Source organism: Astatotilapia calliptera, chromosome 11, assembly GCF_900246225.1.
Source record: "Astatotilapia calliptera chromosome 11, fAstCal1.2, whole genome shotgun sequence".
Classification (NCBI taxonomy): domain Eukaryota; kingdom Metazoa; phylum Chordata; class Actinopteri; order Cichliformes; family Cichlidae; genus Astatotilapia; species Astatotilapia calliptera.
Window position 1 is genome coordinate 29,107,774 of NC_039312.1, and position 24,176 is coordinate 29,131,949.

Consider the following 24,176-nt stretch of genomic DNA (forward strand, 5'->3'; position numbering starts at 1 on the left):
TTATCGTTGCTGTAGGTTGGACATGGGAACAGTTATGCCAAGCAATTCAGTGCATGCACATCTTAATCACTGAGATGCTGCATTTAGCTAAATCTGTTCGAAAATGGTTCTGACTGATGAGCAATGTGGAGAAAAAAAGCGAATCACTTGAACTGAGGACTATTCAGTTGTTGACTGAAGCTTTCCTTGGCTTCATTGAAGTTTCATTGTTTAGATTCAAAACCAGCACTTGAATGTACTTGCACAACACAGCAGAGAGCAGTTTTCAACTTTTTTAAATTAAAAAAAAAAAAAAAAAACAAGAAAAAAAAATCATGTGTGGTGGTTATTTAGCAACAGACAGCAGCCAGATATTAAGTAAGACACAGATTTGCCATCATACTTAGTGACTATTTAAATGCTAAAGAGCCAGATTCATCTTATTCAGCCGTTCATTAAGAGTACAATTGAAGGTAAATGGAGGTTTAGCCTAACTCACAAAGGAGCAGTTATCTCTTCAGTTTCCATGAAAGAAAGAAAGAAAGAAAGAAAGAAAGAAAGAAAGAAAGAAAGAAAGAAAGAAAGAAAGAAAGAAAGAAAGAAAGAAAGAAAGAAAGAAAGAAAGAAAGAAAGAAAGAAAGAAAGATACACTACATATAAAAAGTATTTTTGGACAAAAATAAAGTTTATTACCTGTATGATTCTGTATTATATGTGCTATTCATTCTTCTTTTGGCACATGTCTATAAACTCTATTGTTCAGCAGTCAGTTTTATTTATGTAGCAGAGCTATTCGGTTTATTCCATCACATTCTGCCAAAAGCAGCTTCCTGTGAGCCATTCACATGGCAGTATGCCATTCCAGTTGCTTTGTTTTTTAGTATTTTATCCAGTTAGTCTTTTGGAAGTTTGCTTATGGCAGGTGCACTGAAGCATACTGAATGTTGTGATTCTGTGTTTCACCTCACTCCAGGCTGAACACATCTGAACTTTGCCTCTGCTGCTTTGGCAAAATATGAAAACTAAGGGAAAAGAAAAGCCTTATCCCTTAGCTTGCTGTGTGAACCTTTGCTCTTTGTTACAAGTGATGCTGACAACAGGTCCATGTTTTTCTATAAAACTAAAACTAATCACTACCTTTGAAGAAAAATATACAATTTGGACCTTCTTCTGGAAACAAATTGTTTTGTTTCTGCATTATGATTTGTCCGGAGAAACATGACTGGTGTTTGCTTTGCTTTTTTGAAACTCAGCAGCCATCACTTTCCATCCTATTCTCAATTCTCTGTGTCTAACATGTTTGTTAAATCATTATTATTACACATTCAGCCTAAATAAGTGCTGCAGCAGAAATCCTGCCAAAAACCTACAAGGAATATTGTTATTCCTAGTACGAATAAGAATAATACAAAAAGACTACAATAAAGACTGCGAAGGAGAAATATCCTTTTATAGTGTGTCAACTTTTTGTCTGGTGTCCTGGGTTACCCGAGGCATATGGCAGGAAGCAGCTGGGGTTGAACTCCAGCTTCTTCATGAAATGGATCTGCCCATTGTCACGGAGACAGTAGATGTTCCTCTCACCCAGGATGAAGATGTGGGAAGAAGCATGGGAGAAAGAGGGCACACAGAGATCCAGGGCCTGCTCTCCCAGCACAAATACCCAGTCAGGCTATGGGAACACACAAAGACACAGAACAATGTCATTTATTGCACAAAAAAAAAATTTAAAAATTGTATGCGTGAATGTCAGCCTGACATGTGCGTTGTCTGAACACGCTTGATAAAATGTTGTGCAGTGCCTTTTTATTAGATACTTAATTTCCATTTACCATAGAAATGGGTATCAGCGAAACTTTAAGCTCTGCAAATAAAGATTTTTATGTTCGAATTCAAGGCAATAGTGGCGACCTTTGGTGCTGGTAGAGAAAAATTCAAATAGCATGAACAGTACATTCATAAGTGCTCTTACATTTGGATTCTATTATTCACATTTGACTGAAAATGAGGGGATCCCAAAGAACTATCGAGATTCAGATATCACTCAACCTACAGTCTTTAAACACTAATCACAACACAGATAAACAAACAATCATGTCAAAGAAAAAAAAAATATGTGTGTGTTAGTGCTCACCGTCAGCCTCTTGCCTCCAGTCTTAAGGGGTAAGTTGGGATCTTGTCGACTTTCTGCTTCTGTAGCCACAGCGAGAGTCTCATACCTGACAGTAAAAAAGACACAGACAGCTACTTTTTCTGTGTACGTCGTCTCAGACAGAAAACAAATAACTTTTTTTTTTTTAAACACAGTAGGAGAAATTTAAATTGTGAAAAAACTGACAGAGTTGGTCTAGGACACTTTCCATTGTCCAAAAAGTACTAGATATTCCCCAGCTATTCTAAAAAGCCAAACTACACAGTTTCTCAACCATTAGGGCAAAACCACAACAACAGCACACAATTCATGTTCAGAATAAACAAACCCCTGCAAGCATTTTATAGTCACCTTCTCTTTTACAGGTTCTCTGTGGTCAATCAACACATCACAGACCTACCGTTCCCTCGAACCGTGATCTATCAGTTTTAATCAGTGAGCCGCAGGCCACTGGCTAAGGATAAAGTGGTCAGACTGATCTGTGGTCAGTTGATTTTGGCATCTGCATGTTAGGCTTTTTCCAGTAAGAAGCTGGCAGTCATAGCAGCTTAGCGGGAATCTATCCATCTTCCCAAACACCTGGATGAACAGAGCTCCAAACCTGACTGACCCCAATTGCACACCCCAGACCAAACACTAAATAACTACTCATTTATCCACCAACCTTCTCACTCTGTTTTGCATGTTTCGACACAAAGCTGTTGTTAATCAAAGCAAGCAACCCTGAAATTGACCTTTATTGGAAGGAGCACAATCCAACATGGCTGCTACTTTAAGGGTACTAGTAATACTTTATCTTAGCCTCTTTTTTTATTGAGTCCGCAAATATTTGTGCAAAGCAACAGCACTTTCAGTACACCATATTCATTATGTATACTACCCACACGTGGAGCTGCTAACAGGTTAAAATTGTAATGCTAATAATTTAAATAACTGCTTTTTTATTAATATGTTTTTATGCCCATGAAGCTCTTTGAATCTGATTTTGGGATACATAAATAAAATTTTATTTACTTACTTTAATTTACAAATTGCATCGACTATAGTCTCATTTGTACTTTGTGTATCTAATTAACTGACCTTATCACGTTAGCATTTAAACAGCGGACAGGGAAAACATCTGCAGCTAAACACTAGCATATAATGTAAGTGTGCTGAAGTTACATTCTCACAGAGTTTTGACTTCAGGGCATACTTAGTTTTGTTATGCTTTTCAGTGTCATTCTCAAAAATGCGTTTAGGGTTAGTATGTAACCTAGTATGAAACTGCGGCAAAGCTTTAGTATATACACTGTAGGCCTTTTGGTCACTTGAATTACAAATTTCTATTTGTAATTTCTAACCCAGACAAAAATGTAAATAAAAAAATAAATCAAATTTCAAGCTCTGTAACTTCACATGCAGCTCAGTATGGCTTTCATAAAAAGACTGTGACTGCCTTCTTTTGGTTGAATTTTACTTATTTCATGTATTACTCACTGCAGAGAGCACTCACATCTCTCCCCTTTCCACTCCTCTAACAACATTTTCGTTTTATACCTGGATAAACCTGATTACCACATGTGACTCGAAGAGTGATGCTAATTCCTCGTAACATTTTGTATAAAATAGTAAATGAAGTGTTCTAACCTTTGATTTTTGCAATACAATGCAAGATTTATAGTTTTGAACTCATCCGTACAGTAGCGCTACCCGCTTAGCCCTCTCTGAGAAACGGCGAGCAGACTAATGAGCTTTATGGATGACTGCCAGTAAAGAAACCTTTTCATCACGCCATGACCATTTCCTGGGAAAGAAAATGGACTAAAAAATATATTAAACATGTCAGGGGTTTTAAGCTTTTAAGGCAACACTCAATGGATCGACAGACCAGCTCCTGCATGAGTGAAGGGATTAAATTCAGCCTAATAATACTAAAACAACACTATAAAATAAGTATATTCTTTCACTCTGCTTTGATATTTCATAATTATTCCACCCTTCACTTAGATGTTTTACTAATCATGGGATAAGAGGTCAAATGACTGAATTAAAACTGGACATGCATGCGCACGTGTGTGTGTGGGTGGGTGTGTGTATAATATGAAAGAGGGCCAAAAAAGAAGAAAAAACATAATCACAGAAAGCCTTGTGTTTGAGAAAGAACCAAAGAAATCTGGTTATTCACCTGCATGAGCAGCATGTAAGGAGGAAGACAAATATCACTGACAGTGATATACACATACTTTTTTTCTATTTGTCATTAAAATACTGTTTCCAGTGAACATGGTGTGCGGGTTGGACTTTGTGTGTACAGGAGTGTGTGTTTAGGCAGTATCAGTCATCGTGCAAGTTTAGGACACTGAGGTTGAGGAAACAAACATCCCATTTATATGAAAGAGGATCTCTCAGAAAGGAGCACACACACACACACACACACACACACACTTACCTTCAACATACAGATCAAATAAGCATATACATTCACGCAAACTACACAAATACACACTAAGCATGTACGCTTTCTGAGGTAACGGATAAACACAAACTAAAAGCTGAAAGCTGACGCCAACACACACACATACACTGTAACCAAATCAAGCTCTCATTCATCAGGGCAGGAGAAAGTCCAGCAAGCTAAATAAACTGAGCCAAGCAGAACTGTTTGACCAGTCATATGATATTAAATGTATAACAGTCAGCATGGCTTTGACCCCGTCATCTGATATGGTGTGTCTATATATTTCCATCACTCTGACCACATTCAAAGATTAGAACATTTCTAAAGTATCTAAATCAAAATTGGGGTTAAGAAAAAACATTTAACCCATACATAATGACTGCATAAATAAACAGACAAACATTTTTTATCCATTTATTTATTCGATTTTGCTAATTGGTAGGGTCTTACGTCAATACCAGTGATCTTGATCACAAAGTATTTTAGTCGAAAAGTGATTTGTTAATGCTCTCCCAGAACCGCATCATTAATGCATCCACTGTTTTAGTGCTAATACATTTCCTGCTGCTATTGTGTGATATGAAAACCATTTATCGTGCATCTGCAACAGGAACTGCTCTATGCTCATCACCAAATCCAAAGTCCACATGGAAAGAGATGCTTATGTAAGAGCGGATGCTTGGATGTGTGTTTTTATGTACTTTATGTGGCAAATGTATGTGTTCAAATGTTTATCCAAACTGTGAGGCACCTTCTAACAGTTCCTAAAGTCCCATACAAATAAAGCATTATTTCTATTAAAGCCATCACTTCTAAAATTTAATGCACAAATTTTTTTTTTGATGCTATATCAATTTAATTAATCTTCAAGCAGAGTGATCCTTGTTATGAAAATGTTTAGTCACACAAACACGGTGATAACTTGGGCTTCCTGGATGTGCAGCAAGCTTGAATATGGGGACAGGAAGAGCAAAGTATAAATCATAAATTGTATGTGTTGGTGACTTGTATCCCAAGGAGCAAAACACTTTTACTTCTAGCAATTTTTTTAACTTTTATTTTTTAGTAGGTATCCTAATCAACTGATCATTTATGTAGCACTTCATATCTTTAACTAATGATGCTCATCTGTACTGACTGAACAGCTCTGACTGCATGCTATTTAGTGTTTACATTTATTGTGACACATCAAAGTCTTGTTCTGGCTAAACTCTAAAGTCTCCACTAAATGTGAAGTTCTATTTATAGCAGAGACATTACGTTGGTTAGAGGTGTTTAATGCACAGTGTAAAGGAAATAAGTTTGTTGCATTCGTAATGCTGTGCTGTCATTTATGGAAAGCTTGTATACGTCTGCTGAGCTCTGTCTGATTTACTGCAGTCTGTACACTGCAGGGCTGTGTTTGTGTGTGTGTCCAGTGAGAACGGTGACGTCAGGGTTTCCACTGTGATATCTAGTCTGGAGAGTGTCTTGATACTGGTGGGGGGCACCCAGATAACAAACAGCTGGAAGAGAAGACTGCACGCATGCACAGCGTACACCCACGCAGTCTGTAAGACTTCTTAACGATATGCAGTCAGAGTGAAGTGTACATGTGCTTACATTAAAATGAGGTACTTTCCGATCAAACCATGTGTGCGCAAGTGCGTCTGTGTGTGTGTTTCGGTCCATCCAGACAAGATCTGCACTGGGAGCAGATGGTGTTCGGATGGTGGGGATTTAGTCAGCACTGCTCGTTAACCATCAGCAGCTGATACTGAAGACTGTGAATCAGATAACCTTAAGAAAGTTTATACTGTTCGAGCCTAAATATTACTTGTAAACAGATGTGAATTCCTTTTTAATAGCAACTTGGGGTTTTTTTCCATCTTAGAATAAAACTTCAGTATTTTCTAGCAACTAATATATAGGCCTATATCAAGGATCTTGCTGTTAGAAATCAGTTACATACATTCCAGCATACAACATTACTCCTCTCATAGTGCATACATACAAAGTCTATGCAATGAAGAAAATGGACTCGAAGCTGTATTGCAAAAATCCCTCAGCTGGGATTCTCCCATAGACTATGGACTCCTCTGATGCCACCAACAATCAGAAATGAAAGACAAGACTATTGATGCCATTTGAGGGCATCTGGAGATGTATGTTGTAGAAATTATTATGTGATGGACTTCACTGAAAGCTGTGAAAGTATTATACTGTAACTTTATCCCAGCTATCTTGCTTGCAAATATTTGTGGGATTACAACACTGCAGTCTTCAGGCAAGTAACACAAGATGAAAAAAGTTAATAAATAAATGAATTATAAAAAAGCCTACTTGTAGCTCTCCAGCTCTCGTGCAGAGGATACAGTGAGGAAGCTGTCTGTTCTGGGGTTGTAAGTCAGGGGACCAGGCAGCAGAAAACCAGGGAGGAACCTGCCAAAAGAGTAGCTGTCCTGCTCGAAGAACATCAGCATCCCGTCCATAGACTGGATACAGAGGGAATGATGACCTGATGGAGAGAGTGGGGGGCAGCAAAGTAGATTTATTCACAAGCTAAAATGTTTTGAACTGATAATAGCAAACAAAAACACACAAAAAACAATGTAATTAAATACAATGTTATACTGTGAACTCAGGTATGTTTTGCTAGGTATTTTCCAGTTTGGCTTTCAGAGAGAGGTTAATTTCATGTAGCAATTAACAACGTCGGTGGCGTAAAAACAGGTGGAGCTTCAACTTTTAAGTGTATCCTAAGCTTTCCCCCATGTTTCTCTGACACAATTTGAACAAACAACCTAGTCTAACATCATCAATGTCACTGAACAGAAACCATCTCAAAGTGTACACCATTATCTACATTTGTACAACTCATCATGTCCAGTCACTCTCTGGGACTTTTAGCTCCACCTTTCGAAACACTTTGGCCTTTAGACAAGGTCAGACTGCACAGCAAACAAACTAATTCATGTAAAGAATACAGGCTGCTTTTTTGGCTGCTTCATCTACATCCCTCAATAAAAAAAAACAACAAAAAACACTTTTTTTTAATAACACAAGCACCAAAGATCCTGGAGGACTTTTGTGGCTTTTGTTTAATTTCAGCCCTGATGTTGTGTTGTGCTGTGAGGTGCGTTACTCCCTCTGCCTGAATCTGATATCTCCATTAACACCTCCATACTCATACACACAGACACCTGGCTGTAAGTATAAATGTGTTCAAGACTACGTGTTTATTAGGAAAGGCCTGGTGTAGGACATACTAAGCCCCGACACACAAAATACACAGCAGCACACACTGCCATAAAGCAGTGGGGCTGTGTGACCAGAGAACTATAATTAGGCCTCAATGCGCTATTAAAACTCACACTGCCATCAACTAGAGGTCAGGGAGACAGCCACCTACAGTGCACACAAACACATACATACATACTTAACATCTATCACCAAGGATTTAGACAGAAAAGCCACACACTCCTACACACCTATTCTGTGTCAACAAGTATGTGTGTGTGAGAGTGTGTGTGTGCCTGAGTGATGAGCGGCCATTCAGGGTGGCCATTAACACACTGAAGGACAAGGTCTCATACATCGCAAACACACCCTGTGAATAAAAGTGTGTTAAACACAATATTTGATGGAGAGCCAACAGCAAATGTTGAAGCAGAATGTGCATGTCTTCATATGGGTGGATTATATCCAGCCACAAGTGTGTATTCTTGAGTGTGGAGTTAAAAAAATATATATATCTGAAAAACAAATGTAGTCTTCTGAGGACCGAGTGCATTGTGTTTAGTTCAAAACTGTAAGTCATGAACGTCTGCTGTCCAAATGTCCTTAATGTGGAAAATTTGTGGAAATGCACAAGCTCCAGCCAATTATAGTGTTGACAGTGTCTCTTAAACACTAGTGTTCTGTATTTTCTTAAAACAGACCCAGACTGTGATTGTTTTCATTTATATTATGTTCAATATAATTAAATTAAAGCTAAAACAACCCTAAATTCAGCTGGCTGAGGTTGCCATAAAGAGCAATTTGTCCTAAATGTCAGCATACGTCATTTATGTTTAAAATTTTTAATTTAATAAATGGTGTTCTGTCATGAACAGGTGGATTCATTGTCTGTTTTCCACTTTTTTCTCTACTTGCATTTGCCTGTTGCTGTGTATTGTTTTCCTCATTCACACCGGCCTAGAGACCTGTTGGTGACTACCCAGAAACCGTTGGGGAAAAAATGCAGATTCCGGAACAGTTGTGAGTCATTGCTGGAGGTTGTTGGCTATTGCATGCAACTGATTGCTCAACTCTCTTTCATACAGGCCCAGAAATCTATTAGTGACCCGGTGATAAATGCAGTCACTAGTTAAAACTGTGTACTCCACAACTGGTTCATGCAGGTTCATGCAGTTTTGTGATCAACTGAGGAGCTTGGGTAGATAGCAGGTTGTGGTGGTTGCCAGTAGTTTCCAAGAAAGGTACGAACTTGTCTGCAAACAGTTGCAGACTACTCACCAGGTGGTAGTGAAATTGTGAAACATACGATGCAACCTGGGAATGTAGAGAGTTTGCATTTGAAGAAACAGTTGTGCCTTCTCACTGGAACCAACACATTTCAAAAGGCAAAGCTTTTACTTTTGAGGGAAACATTCTCGGTTTCCGATTTGAGTATGAAAGTAAATGTAAGTGTTTGCAGGCAACTCAGTGTCTTTAATGCAAATTATGAGCAAACAAAACAATTTGCTAGTGACTAAAGGAATCAAAAGGAGGTTTTTGACACCCTCTTTGAGACAGATTTCACCTGGTGATAGCTAGCAACCTCGATCAACCACACACCAAGCATTTTGCCTCTGGGTCACCAACTGGTCTCTAGGCCTGTGAGATGAAAACTTCCGTTAGAATGAATAGTAATGTCAACAAATGCTGTACCATCCAAAACGGTATGCTGTGGTAGGCAACTTCTTCTGTTGGTGGGAAAATATACAGTATTAAAATTTTATAAAGGTCACTAAGATTTCTTTGAAAATGACTTCTGGTTTTATAAATTTTATTTCCTTGAAATTTTCCTAAAGATGAATATTTTGTGCATTTTTTATAGACTAAAAAAAATCACTAACAATATCTATATATAATAATCTAACCTACAGTAGTACGGACATAAATAATGACTATTTGAAAAATGTACATTTTCAATTAAGTATGTTCTGATATAAATTCAATCAGTCACTCAAGGAAATTCTTCTGAAAAATTTTACATCACCATTTCTCCCGCAACAATAACAGATACTATCGGATGTTCAAGATACTAGCTGGATATTATCATGAGAGAGTAAAACAAAAAAATAAACTGCTAAAATATTTCACAACCTACTGCATTATTGAAATCCATCAATTATAAGCAACAAATCAGATTTGGAAACAGGTTACCGCATTATAAAAGGGAAAAACAGACAACAGCATTGAAATGATCAAAGTCATTTTGGTTTCTTAAGTCATTGTTCTACTCGAAGCAGACCAAGACTGTGTGAACAGGCTGAGGTAAAGACCTGTCTCAGACAAACACTTCACCGATTTGTCAGGTTTCTGGATGTCATTTCCGACCCTCAAAGGCAGCTCAAGGGTCAAAACAACAGACACTCAGCACAGCCTGACATGACTCTGTATCATCAATAATAAGAAATACAGAGTGAAAACGAGAGCCAAGCTGTTTCATAACAGCAACTGTCCAAATGTAATTTCACACGCCCACGGCCAGGTATAGTGTGTCAAAGAGCCCAGTATGAGAGCCACTGCTCAGACACAGTGGAGGAAACAGGCCTGTATTAGTGTCATTAATAAGACTTGTTGAACAAGCACACAGAGCAGCCAACAAAGCACAGAGGCTGGCCGCACACTGCTGTGGGCAGCACCTCGCCTCTGTGTAAATATGAGAGAGAAAATGTGAGAGTGTGAGAGAAAGAGGGAAAGTTGTAGGTACATGTGAATGTGCTGGCTCGGGGACCACAACATGTGAGTGCATGCATCTATGTGTCTATATATATATATATATATATATATATATATATATATATATATATATGTATGTGTGTGTGTATATGTGTGTATATGTGTGTATATGTGTGTGTGTGTGTGTGTAAGACCAGTCTATACTTCGACTGTAAGTGTGTGGCCTGAAAGTGACCCAAACCAAATGGCAGCCCAGCTATTAGAGTAGTATTAATACAGAGCTGCTATTACAGTGCCTACAGCACTGCTAAATGGGTGCTATTATAGACCAACACATGCAAACCCACACGCACACACACTCACGTGTAACAGCAGACACGACTTGCAAAAACACTCCCACACGCACACACGCTAGTTTCCATATCCAAACCAAGCAGCAACCTCCACGGGTGACAAATGAACCCACATGGATGTGCCAAAACTGCAGTACCTCTAGTGGCCACTTGAGGCTGGCTACAAAAGTGAGTGAGTACCTGTAAACTCCAATGTTAAAATGACCAACTTTACAGCCTTAAAAAGCATTCATACAGACTGGTAATAAAATGTTTTATGCCACTACATAAGTTTACTTCCTTCACAACAGCTTTAAAGTGGATGAACCTTATTATAACTCCTCCATCTAGAAATTGGATTTAAGGGGCATGGCCACTTTGACTGATAGGTCTGTCCCCAGGCAGGAAGCCAAAAGCAATTTGTTTCTGCTAGTCCTCAACTCTGCTAAATGTACTTAATGAGCTGGATCTCTCCACTGCATTTGTGCTGTTGGTGGCTTGTTGGGCATTTTAAGAGAATTATCTCATAATTAAAATGGATAGCTGTGTGGTACAGAATCACCAGGAAGTCTGTGTATCTGTTTTGATACATTTTTAATATTGCAGTAGTCTGTTACTTAGCACAAATTTACCAAGATATCTGTGTAGGGCGTTTATTCCTTACAGTGTATGCATGCAGCGTACTATCCAAGCTTTCTATTGTTAGTTGGTAACATGCCACTAAATTAATTCTCATCAAAATATGGTTAGTTGTGGCTCCAGAATACTCCAGAACACTTCCACAACACAAGCAAATGTTAAGGTTTCAAAATACAACCACAAAAATGAATGATGTCATAGTGACCAAATCTGTCTATTATACTAACTGTGATCTAAACACACAGAGTCTTATCACACAACATCTGTGGAAGAAATACATTTTCAGAAGTCTGCTCTTGCCTCAGAGCTGTGACTATCACTGTCTATGCAGTAAAACTACACAGAAAATACTGTCCAGTGTGTGTGTGTGTGTGTGTGTGTGTATGTGTGTGTGTGTGTGTGCAAGATAATCATTACGAGTATGTGTATGTTTGTGTTTCATCCAATCAACTGTGAGATCGGCTCATTTTCTTGTAAACTATGTGAAATGGTGAGGAAAGAGCAAACAGCGAACATCTTTTCCCAATAAAACGCACACAGATCAAAAACTCATCTGCCCTTTAAAAGGAAAAGAGAAATAAAAATAGCCTCTTTTATGTGTATGTAGTCAAACAGAACACAAATATCTTCAGTTATAAATGAAGCATTGATCGTTATTGGTATAATTTAGACTACAAAACTAAACAGCTGCTACAGTAAACAAAGAAGACAGAAATAATGCAGAACAGTGCAAAATAAGTGGGGAGCACTTCTGTTGCACATCATCCTTTCCCCTCTCCTCTGTTTCTACTATATCCAATCTAAAATGCAAAAAAAAAAAAAAAAAATCCGTCCATAACAATTATAATCAAAAACAAGGTTAAAAAAAGGCAGGCAGCAAACTGAGAATTTAGATGAAGAGTTGCAACATCAAAATAGATTCAGATTTCCCCAAATGTCATTTATTTTGGGGGATTTTTCTCTAATAATTTTTTAGGATTATTGCCACATATATATAGTCTTACACTCATAAACATTTAAAAGCACTAAAAATGATCTAAAAATGTAAAAAAAAAAAAAAATTTTGAAAGAATAAGCATTACCATTATCTGCAAAATAAAGCATGTGTAAACATGCACACCATTCTGATGAAGCCGTTCTTGAACAAGGCACTAAATCTCTACTCAGAACTCCTTACTTGGGAAAGCTGGGAAAGGGGAATTCCCGTACAAGAATTAAAACAGGACCTCATTCATTCAGTATCAAGGTGAAATAGAAGAGCAGTTCTAGGGCCTGTACTGCCATCTACTGGTGTACACTATAGGAAAAGACTAGAGATGTAAAGTGAATACTAGTCTGCCTGTATGGTTTTCTGTGTTTACCGAGTTTCCGGTCAAGGGCTGTTTAAGGGATAAGACTTGGTTTAGGGGTTAACCAGAGGTTTAGGTTAGGAAACAGCATTGGGTTGAAACATTTACTTGTGGTTATAAAGTTCAAGGTCAAATGGTCAGGAATGCATGTCTATTTTTAGTCATAAGTAAGGATCGCTAAAACATTTAGGTACACAGATGTCAAACTTGGACATGGCACAAAGACCCAGTTTTATTTACACCACACTACTTCACAACAATCAGCTACCTCATGTCATTTTAGACTGCAAGAACCCCAGAGATCACAAGTTGCCCTATAAGGAAGCACTTGGCGACAGTAGAGAGCATGGGTGAAAGAACACAAGTTTACATGAGAGCTCAGCTGACATCTGAAACACATCCTGCACAGTGTGGGGAAACCAGAAAACACGTGGACACAGTCAGAGTTATTGGTTTGTGGTATGTCCTACACACGTGCACTCAGTACAGGCCAAGGTATTGGTTTTGGTTTTAATTAGCCCACACTGTTCTTTCTATCAATCAAATACACACTTAGATGAGCACTTGCACACAGACAGACAGACAGGCTCTCTAAACATGAAGTGAATGACGGATTCATCATGCCAGGCCACAGAGTCTGGCAAGCTCTCTGTTCACACACACACCTTGACAATACAGGCTTTATTTGGAAATGTCATTTTCTCTCCTTTAAAGGGGGTTCCCTGTGTTTCTGTGAGTGTGTGTGTGTGTGTGTGTGTGTGTGTGTGTGTGTGTGTGTGTGTGTGTGTGTGTGTGTGTGTGTGTGTGTGTGTGTGCGCGTGTATGTGTGTTTTTCTTGGATGCTTACTCCATTAGGGCTTTCCCCTACTTGGTTTTTCCAAAAGCCCAATAGACTAAAGAGAGCGCAGCTACATGACCTCTCTCTTTCTCTCCCTTTTCCTCCTTCACTCTTCTTATAGACTTTTATAGTTTTATGTATTTGTCCAGCGCTGCCAATTGCCTCTTATGCCAAGACACATGCACAGATGTTCACTAATGCACACCGCTTGCACTTCAATATATTTGTGAGGTCCCTCACTGATGTTGATGATAATCAACACAACTAAATGCCTATACTCAGCCTTTTGACTTTCCTTTGTTAAATACTCAAAAGAAAAACCCACACGCAAAAGCTGACACACAGAACTTGTAAAGCAGTAAAAGTACCCTTTATAGCCAGCCACTATTCCTGGTGGACATAAAGTTTTCTTTGGTATAAATGACTTACATGTGTGTGCATGGCTTATGGCACTGCTGTCAGAAAGCTGTTACTAAGAGAAGTTATTATGCACCAAAATTCTTGTGTGATTCCAGGACAGCTTTACATCTCTCTTGTTTAAAACAATATTATGAAAAAAGTGAATTTAGTGTACCCGTGACTCCTCCAAAGGTGCCGTAAGTCATGTTGCAGGCTGTTCTTTGCAGGTTATGCTCATAAACCAACTTGAGCTGGTACTGGTCACCATGCTCCACGTTCCCTGCAGTGCCTGCATAAGGTTAAAAAAAACACACAAAAAACCCAACTTCAATTAAGAGAAGATATAATGACACCCTTAAAAGTGAAAACTGATCCCAAAAAGGGTGGCTGTGGCTTAGCAAGTGGTTTGGGATTTGAAGATCAATGGTTCATGTTCTCCAGTCTGCATGGTGAAGGGCAAGATACTGGACATCAAATTAGCCATAAGGCATCCATAAGCGTGTGAGTGTGACAGATATAGGGAACTTAAAGAGCAGAGAACAATCTGTGTATGAATGTGGTTTGTAATGTAAGTGCTTTGAGTGCTCCGTGGTGTAGAAAAGCATCTTATAACTATCAGTCCATTTACTAAACATAAATAATGAAAACCCTGTTTATGTAAATTTTACCTGATACAGAGTAGACTGACAGCTTTCTGGGGTGGAGAACAGCCAAGTGAAGAAGCTCTGAACACCTGAAAAGACAGCAAAGAAAGTACTAAAGCAGTTCAATAATACGATAACCTACAAAACTAAAACCCTTTTATCAGAATCAGAATACTTTGTGTGAAATTATGTGTTACAGTTACTCCAAGATACTGAACCAAATTTAACCAAAGATACAATATATTACAAAGTTACATAATATAAAAAATTGCTCTAATAGATACAAATAGCTCAATTATAAATATACTGAATATTAAAGGAGATTAAACATATTTGATTGACATTTTACTCTAAACTGTAAAACTTTGTGATTTGCATGTCCAAAAGGGTGTACTGTGCATTCGATGGAGAGGAATTATTTCCTGTGTTGTGCAGTGGTGCATTTGGGTAATGTCCTTTACAGCTTAACAGGACCCCATGTTGATTATTTTGGATGGATACCTCTAAAAATCCACAATTATTTAACAAGACCACCTAGTTATAAGCCAAATAACAGCTAAAATCACTACGCTAGAATAACACTAGAACTGCGGCCCTGCAGCTGGTAAAGATAGAGTTTCTTTCTCAGACACCAGCAGGGCAGATGCTTCCTGCCACTGTGGCTGAATCCATGTTCTTAACTCAAGGGTGGCATCCACTCTTATTCTCTCTCATTCGTCTAAAATAATTACTGCAACAGCTGGTGCATTTTTTTAACATTGGTTATGGTTTAGGTGTAGATGATGTTCCAGTGATGCTGATCCTAGATTTTTCACTTATTTACCTTGCCACAAAACCACTGAGACGGAATGTGTCCGCTTTCTGGGCTGAGAACAAATGCGTCTTACTAAGTTTCAACCACTGCAGTTATGTTTGCTGAGAGAACAACAACAAGGAACTAGAAAACTGAAAACCACAAGCTTTCGCTCTTTCTTAGAAAACCAAGAAAACAAAACCTTTCACCATCTGCCCACCTCGGCCTGCCTCCACAATATTTACAACGTGCTTTGCTATCAAGGCCAGCGTCCAAAATGTCCCACCAGTCTCTGAAGAATGCTGTGCCGAAAAACCGCAGGTAACTAAACACAACGTCTTCCAAACAGACTGATTTAGTTGGATTCTGCTCCCAGTGTGATGATGTGGGAAGCCTTCGAGACAGACCACAGCTTTTCCCAGAAACCTTCCATTCCAGGACGTTCCTGTGCAGCCGCAGCGAGGCAATGTGTGGTATTAATGTTGAGATTAATGTTAAAGAAAGGCAGCATCAATTTCACAGACAGATTCAAGTCCTTGATTATTTTAACAGATAAATAAAGGTTTGGATTTTACTGTGTATTTACTACAGTAAACAATGAGTCTAAAATACTACACATATTATATGAATCTCTAGTTTCTTTCATGGTTCAGGACTAAATTGTCACACTGGTGACATTACTGCATGAGTTGTACAGCTGCTGATTTATGGGAACTACAAAACTCCCTTAAGAGTCTGTGCCACATGCTGCTTGTAATGTTTTGAGCACTTAGGGCAACACCACATTTTACTATATTTACACAGTGCATGTTCTTCTTCTATGTCTTATCCAAAGAATTTCCACAATCACTAGAGTCAGAAAACATTATTTGACTTTGCTTTCTGTCTCACCTACCTTTTCCACATTGTCTTGTGACCTGCTGCCGTCCCCAGGTACAGCACTTTTGGATTTGCTGGGATAAAACTAAGATTTGCAAACCATGCCAAATGTTACCAGTACCTTTCAATGACAATGACTGTATCTCTAGTGTTTTGATTTTTCTTTTTTTTTTTCTTTTTTTGCGTGTGTGTGTGTGTGTGGGGGGGGGGGGGGGGGGGGGGTTGCAGCTACATCAAGTAGGAATTGGTCCACACTGCAATCAGTCATTGTCTGGAGCCCTTCAAGATGGTATTAAAAAAACATTTACACTAACCATCGATATTTGAAGACTTAAGAATATTTCACAAAGAACACATCTAGCAAAAATTAAAAGTAGGGTCTACAAATTCTAATTACAAGCAGTTAAAGGTCCCTCACTTTCTCTTCATTTGTCGAGGTTTTCTTATCTCACTTCATTAACCGTCATGGATTAAAAAGGTATGGAGCCTGAGAAGGAGTGAATTTGTTAAGTTATTTATTTGAAGTTTTTTTTTAATGTAGCTGTAAAATATGAGTGCAGTGTTGAATCAAGCAAGCGTGTGTTTTAGTCATAACTTCAACTTTTCAATTACATATATAATAGAAAATCTGAGATATTCCATCCTTCAAAATCTTTATAGTCCTGCTTTAATTTCCTTTTTTTCCAGCTCTGAATAATTACCACAATAATCCTATATCTAATCAACACTGCCCTATCCCATAATTGCTTTTATCCTTCTTCCCACATTTACATAGTTTTGAAACCTGATCAATGTCTCTTCAAAACAAGTGATTTTTTCCTGGACACATCTGCACATTACACTTGACTGACTCGTAGTATCCAGCAATGCACTAACATCGCTGGAAGTGGCCCTGGGTTTTAAAACTATGCTAGAAACTCAGTGGTTAGCCTGACATTATAAGCACAACTATGTTTGGGCCACTGATAGATCGTGTAAATCATGAGTCGGGAGAGAAACTCCTGGCAATCTTGGTTTGAGGTTAGCATACTTTGCAGTGGAAAAAGATGTTAATGTGGTTGTAAGTAACAGAAGGGATGCTTTTTTCTATGAATGAAAAAGCAGAGCATTAAGCTACAAATGGTTATTTCTGCCTGGCATTTTAAAGTAAGGCTTTATTACAGGCTATACTATGAATGCTTATAATTCACACGAGGTCATGACACAGAGTTCAAGAAAGCCCTGTGATTCATTACTGCAGAAAGGCACACATATGTAACAGATGACACTGAACATTCAATTACAGGGCAGCTCCTCTGTGCATCCTGCTTCAGTTCCTAAAGCTCTATCAACTGCACAGTATCCTCTCTAACTGTGACCTCTGACCTGTTCAGCCACCAAAGACAATGCAAATATAAGACTGGTTACTTTTCAAAAAGACCTGTCTTGCTTTGCCTAAATCTGCAGTGATTGCTGGAATGGCTCACATCATACACACATATTTGCAAGAATGATCTAAAAGCTCAGATTTCAGATTGATTTAAATGCTTCATCTCAAATCAAGCATGTGAACTCGGTATGATGTCAGTGAGAGTGGATGTATTTAAAGTGGACATGAAACACTACATGTCATTTCTATTTTGTACCAACAAGCAATGCTCTGTGAATGTATGCTCTCTGCGAAGCTGGATTGAGGACATACATGTTTCAAGTTAAAGGTTTTAAAGCAGCGGTTCCCAACCCCCGGGCCTCGGACCGGTACTGGTCCGTGAGTCGTTTGGTACCGGGCCGCGAGAGTTGAGGCCCGGGTGTGAAATGTATGTTTTTCAGGGTTTTTATCGTTTTTCAGTGTTATTTTGTTATCGTTTTTATCTTTAACTCTGTTTTCCTGGGTCTTTTCACGTGTGTTATGAATAAATCTTCTTTTTTTCGGTACCGGTACTAGTTTTATTTTGTTGTATTTATCCGCGACACCTTAAAGGCCGGTCCGTGAAAATATTGTCGGGCATAAACCGGTCCGTGGCGCAAAAAAGGTTGGGGACCGCTGTTTTAAAGCATGTGTTTAGAGCAAGCCCCACCAAACCCTTGTTTCAACCTTTTTGTGAGAGGCAACCAATCGGAAGCAAGATGGTTTAAAAAGATTTGATGTTAGCATTAACATCTACTGTCGACAAACTCTTTCTGCCTGCCTCTGTCCGTTTAAAAGAGCAAATGTGTAATTTATGAGGTAGCACTTTTGTGAGACTGTGACTGGGAGTGCTTATATCAATTTGTCCTACACAACACCACCACAGTGGTCAAGGCCTGACATGGTGGAAGGCAGCCAAGAAGGCAGGAGATAAGGTGCAATGAGGGATTAGCAACATAATCAATGGTCCTAGTGTTAGAACACAAGGCTGTGGTGATTTGACTTGACTTATCAGGAGTGACACTAAAGACCAAATCCATTTTAGTTTCATTCAGACAAACTGAAAAGAAATGTTGACAAAACTTTGACTCAAAAAGGGGAAAAGAGCTTAATTTAGAGAAAGAACCAGCAATGACTACGGTACATTGTCATATGTTTTTGGTATGCTTGTCCACTGTTTGTGGGTTAGATTTGCATACTTACGAAACAAACTTGCCCAGTTCGACTTGGATGATGGCATTTTGAAGCTGAACTTCAAGCAGCTGGGCATCAGCTTGACCTCCTTCAATAGTCTTACTGGCATGCGGGGAGAAGATTCGCAGCATCCCCATGTAACTTCCCACTACAACTTTGTCTGCAAATTTATCATCACAAAGAGGGGAAATAGCAGAGAGAATAGAGGTTATTACTCATTGGTAGCAGTCTAACTTTTATTATTTTGGAGTTTGACATACTGCAAAGAAAAGAGGTCCAGTGGCTCAAGCGGTGTTACCATCAGCTCTTCTTTCAACCAGCTTGAAAAAAATACAGTTTAGCAACACATATTATAATGCAGAGTTGAACTGCAAATCAAAATGAGAAGGGTTTTATTTATGCTCCCATACTTCTGTGTTTTGGCTACTTTGAGGATATCTAAATGGGATGTTTTATGCTTTTGCTTTTTTTTGTTGTTGTCCTAAGCTTCAAATAGTGAGGTGACTTTGAAGGGCCATGAGTGCCGCTATCTATGAGTCAAAAGCTCAAATTTCAGATAGTGAGTAACGGCAGGTGTCCGTATTATGGCCATCTCAGGTGAACACCTCTCTCACTTTTGTGCTTTTGGATGGAGAAGGGCAGCCAATAAGAAAAGAGTTCATTTAAAAGGAGAGGAACTAAAGTGTTGTTCACACAAAGGACTGAACTAGGAGCCTTCACAAAGATAAATAAAGATAATTCAGGACTCTGAAACATCCATCCATCCATTCGCTTCCACTTATCCTTTTCAGGGTCACGGGGGGTGCTGGAGCCTATCCCAGCTGTCATAGGGCGAGAGGCAGGGTACATCCTGGACAGGTCGCCAGACTGTCACAGGGCTAACACACAGGGACAGACAACCATTCGCACTCACATTCACTCCCGCATTCACACCTATGGGCAATTTAGTCTTAGACTCCGAAACAATAAGAAGAAAATCTAGTTCAGGTTGCCGACAATCACAATTAAATTTAATAATAACAGTTTAAAGCTTCAGTTGGCAGAAATCTAGTAGTAAGTGCGTATACACAAATTATATCCAGTAGACACATTTAACTTGATGTGTTTTTATCCTGACAGAATAAACTAGAAGTGACGTACTAAGAAAGATAGATAAATGGGATGGCTAGTGTATCAGTTCCTCACAACACACTGACCGTGTCCAGTGCCACTGTTGTCCACGTCTCCAACACACAGGCATCCCTGGTCAAACTCCTCCCCTTCGCCAAGTGTTGCTGACCACCAATCACGTGCCTTGAACAGAGACATGCCGCCTCTATTTGACCAGACAGGAACACAGAAGAAGTGAAGGATTAGATGCTGTGAACAAAATAAATAACCACAGAATGTTCAGTTAATGACTTTCTCTATAACTGAATAACTATAGGTACAAAAACATTGTAGACAGATGAGCAAAGAGACAGAGCAGAGTATGCATCTACAAGGCATTAACTTTTCACAGCATTATCTCCTGTTCACTGAGCAGCTCTAGGTAGAACGCCAGAAATGTTAAGAGCATCACCACAGCAAGTATAAAGAAGGGTTAAGGACTACTTATTCACAAAATCAATCCACCATCTATTTTCCTTCATAAAAGGCTTGCCTTGAGCCATTTGCATAGTGACAGCTTGACCCACTACCCCAGGAAGCCCTAGTGCTCTGAACATAACACTTACAACTACAGCCAATGGCAGAGAAGGGAGCCAGTCATGTGACCTCAGGATTGTGCATGTGAGCATAGAGGGGGGAATAAGGAGGTGTATAGTTGGGGGCAAGCAGCTTTTCTACTTGCTAAGTGCTGAGCAGGTGGAACGGACAGTTAATCCATACAAAGAGAATCCGACCTATTCAGAGTGCACTGCCATGCAGGAAGGGGAGGCTGTTAAAGGAATACATTGACGAGTCATTGCATAAAAAGCAAGGTTTAAAAGGTTAAGAATCTGATCAGTATTACTCTATGATCAGAATAACTTACAGTATCATCCTCTGACTATTTGCATGGCTTTGTGCTAATTTACTGGTTTTGCTTGGGGCAGTCTATTGCTCATCAATGTCTCCAGATTAGATCAATTAGCTTTAAATATATTTTGAGGTTCCTTAAGTAAAGTTTTCAGCATAAATGAGTTACTTTTTAAAAATAAAAACCGAGACACTTTAAACCCTTTGTTAGGCAATTGTGTTTTTTTCTTTTTGTGAATGAGACTTTAAATTATGTGCAAACATCAGACAAATAAAAGTGGAATGGGAAACGTAATTTTAGCCCGTCATTTCCAATGGTTTGTTTCCCTAATTTCGGACTTAGTTCCACGTATTTTGGAGTCTTAAATGTGTGCACAATGCCTATAAATATTAAGAGAAGATAGGATCTTTCTCGAGTTAAATGCTACAGTAGAGAGTCAGTCCAACAATCAAAGAATAGAAAGGAAAAATAAATCAAGAAGTAAATTTATTGTTCTAGTCTGATATTAAATTTTGAAAGCTCTTGGATTTTAGACTTTTGTAATAGCTATTCAATTGTAGATTTATTGCTTCACACCCATAAGGACTCTTGTTTGGGCAACAACACTCTCCATATTTGTACGTTAAAAACAGTAAAGTTAGTGACACAAATTCAAGAACGGTTTTAAGTCGTTGTGAACCTGCACAGGTGAATTACCCTGCAATTACACTCAAGCCGGCTGAATTAACTGTAGCTTAGACGGCTAATTAGCTAGCCCTTCAAGTTCCCTAGTTACACGCTAGCAGATCAGAAACAGGGTCGCTGCTGTTTTCACGGTTTCTCATTTGATAACAAAACGCCTTTGTTATTGTTCCGGTTACCTCTTACCTTCACAGGAATGACCTAGTCCGAAAAATGTCGAAGATTCGTTACTTCTCGGTCACACAAACATCACATTTCTCACCCTCTTGCTTGCAGCCATCGTCCTGTTGTCATGGCACTGACGCTTAGCAGAGAAGCCGGGGGTTAGTGCGCATGAACGGAAATACAAGGGGGTGGTGTTTGGGAAAACGAGTTTTTTCGTGGACCAAAAAAATCTCACTCAAGCGTCTTCGGGTAACTCCACGGGGAGTGTTTTTTAAAGCATTATTTCTTTTAACTCTGTTTAATCACTCTGTATATCGAATCACAAATCAAATGTGAAAAAACCTTTAAACTTCATTAAATTTGGACAAAAGCAATGTTTTTAAAACTTTTAGATATTATTATTTTAGATTATTCTTCTGCCACCATCTCCGTGGCTATGGCATCTGTCACAGATTTAAATCAGAATTCTAATGGTGCTGTTCCTATCATTATTGATATTTTTCATTATTTCCTTTTAATAATTATTTCCTTTTAATAATAATAATTTTATATATATATAATGTGTTGTTTATTTTATTTTCATTTGTATATTGATAGAGATAAAACCTGTAAATTTTATGACAGTGACATATGTGTAGTAGGTAGGGTATTTAGTTTGTTAACCAAGGAACTGTTGAAGAGTGCACTTAAACCATTGGTATATCTTGGGAGATTCATTACACTTTCTAAATGTGGAAGCTTAGAAGTAGGATTCGCTCGAAAAGGGAGGGCTCGTCCGGGATTTGAACCCGGGACCTCTCGCACCCTAAGCGAGAATCATACCCCTAGACCAACGAGCCATGCAAGCGCACGTGAGCCTAGCCGATTGTGACGCATACGTGTTATCTTTGCTGTTATTTGATTTGCATGTTCAATGTGACCAAAATGATTCTGTACATCTGCACGTCGCGTTTTCAGTGGGAGAAACGATTCGTCACTTATCCAAGTGACTTTTTTTTCATCTTTATGTCAGCATAAGCAAGTATTACAGTAAGTACTGTATATCAGTACATATCTTTATTTTCTTTATCGACATATATCACATAATAACATTGCAGGAAAAGCATTGTAATGGTTTGCATTTGGCTATCCATTGACTCAGTCTGACAGAGTAGTAATTCTGTATTGACCCACTAAAGAAAAATGAAATATGATTCCAGATGTCCACTATTTGTCCTTTATAGTTTATGCTCGTTCAAATACAACAAAAATGAGTTTCTAACAAAATATGGGCTCGTCCGGGATTTGAACCCGGGACCTCTCGCACCCTAAGCGAGAATCATACCCCTAGACCAACGAGCCACGACTTCTACATGTGAACACAACAATTTCTGGGATCCAAAGATGCCACGTTGATGAACTTTAAATTGCATCCCACAGTTCATCCACTCCTTGTCCACTGCCGCCATCTGCAGGACATCTTGTGATACACCGGCTAAATCATGACGTCCTGCTGATGTGCAATTGTCAAAATGAATAGTCCATATTCTAAAACATTCTCTTTGTGTGCACATTGCATATGGTGCAATATCATTCACAAAAATAGGCACTGTGCACACATCACTTCAAAGACCACTAAACACATTTGTAGAAATGCAGTTACCATTTTTTTTTTTTTTAGAAACTTCAGATTTTCTTTCTTTCTTTCTGGAAACGCTCTTAGTAGGCTTAAATTAGAAATTCAGTGGCATACTGAGCTTTCTTCCCAGTATAAAGTAATTCTATAGTTGCCTGAGTGAAATATGTTTGTTAATCTTGACCTTTACAATTTCCTGCTGACTTTACTGAATTATAATTATTCAAGTAATTGTAATCATTTAAGAATGTTGTTTTATTCGAGGCCAATTTTAATATTGGATTTAATATAGTATATTTATTAGTAAATTTGCCATTTTTTGATAACTGATTACAAACAGGTGAATACAACATTTATACGCAATAGCCACATCCAAATGTATCTGAACTAACTGATGGATAGCAAATATTTAATGTCCTACATTACATGATCCACATTAAAATCCCAATGAACCCAAAGCTTTCAGTTAAGTTAATCCAGTCTGCTGTCCACGCACGGCCTGACAACAATGACTTTATTATGTTTTCTTTTCACACCATAAAATAAAGCCTTTCAGCTTATAAAAATAAAACACACCAGTCTAAACTTCTGAAAATATCTCCAAATGCAGTAAAATAATATACATTTTGATACAATGCCCACATTTACAGTATGCCAGTATTCTCCATTTTATTGATATATCTTTTTAAGTGTCCCGTGTCTTTAACATAAACTGAACAATAACAAAAGGCAACATGCAGGTGATAGCAGCACATTTAAACCA

The 24,176-nt window shown here is 38.5% G+C and overlaps 1 protein-coding gene and 2 non-coding genes across 7 annotated transcripts in view; all 3 read right to left on the bottom strand.

The window, feature by feature from the left end:
* Nucleotides 1-21,955, bottom strand: part of bbs9 (Bardet-Biedl syndrome 9) — a 183,924-nt gene extending 161,969 nt beyond the window's left edge. For 3 of the 5 annotated variants that reach the window (XM_026183623.1, XM_026183620.1, XM_026183619.1), the window contains exons 1-8: nucleotides 21,896-21,931; nucleotides 20,150-20,268; nucleotides 18,963-19,113; nucleotides 14,725-14,789; nucleotides 14,232-14,345; nucleotides 6,894-7,068; nucleotides 2,114-2,198; nucleotides 1,468-1,651 (exon numbers count right to left, since the gene is read on the bottom strand). In XM_026183623.1, coding sequence (XP_026039408.1) covers nucleotides 1,468-1,651; nucleotides 2,114-2,198; nucleotides 6,894-7,068; nucleotides 14,232-14,345; nucleotides 14,725-14,789; nucleotides 18,963-19,113; nucleotides 20,150-20,268; nucleotides 21,896-21,927 — 925 coding nt within the window. In that variant the 5' untranslated portion in view covers nucleotides 21,928-21,931. Of the gene's footprint in view, nucleotides 1-1,467; nucleotides 1,652-2,113; nucleotides 2,199-6,893; nucleotides 7,069-14,231; nucleotides 14,346-14,724; nucleotides 14,790-18,962; nucleotides 19,114-20,149; nucleotides 20,313-21,819 lie in introns of all 5 variants that reach the window. The other 2 variants (XM_026183621.1, XM_026183622.1) reach the window with 2 other exon arrangements.
* Nucleotides 21,956-22,565: 610 nt separating this feature from the next.
* Nucleotides 22,566-22,637, bottom strand: trnap-agg (transfer RNA proline (anticodon AGG)). The gene has a single exon. It is a non-coding gene; the product is annotated as a tRNA-Pro (tRNA).
* Nucleotides 22,638-23,067: 430 nt separating this feature from the next.
* trnap-agg (transfer RNA proline (anticodon AGG)) lies at nucleotides 23,068-23,139 on the bottom strand. The gene has a single exon. It is a non-coding gene; the product is annotated as a tRNA-Pro (tRNA).
* Nucleotides 23,140-24,176: the final 1,037 nt, after the last annotated feature.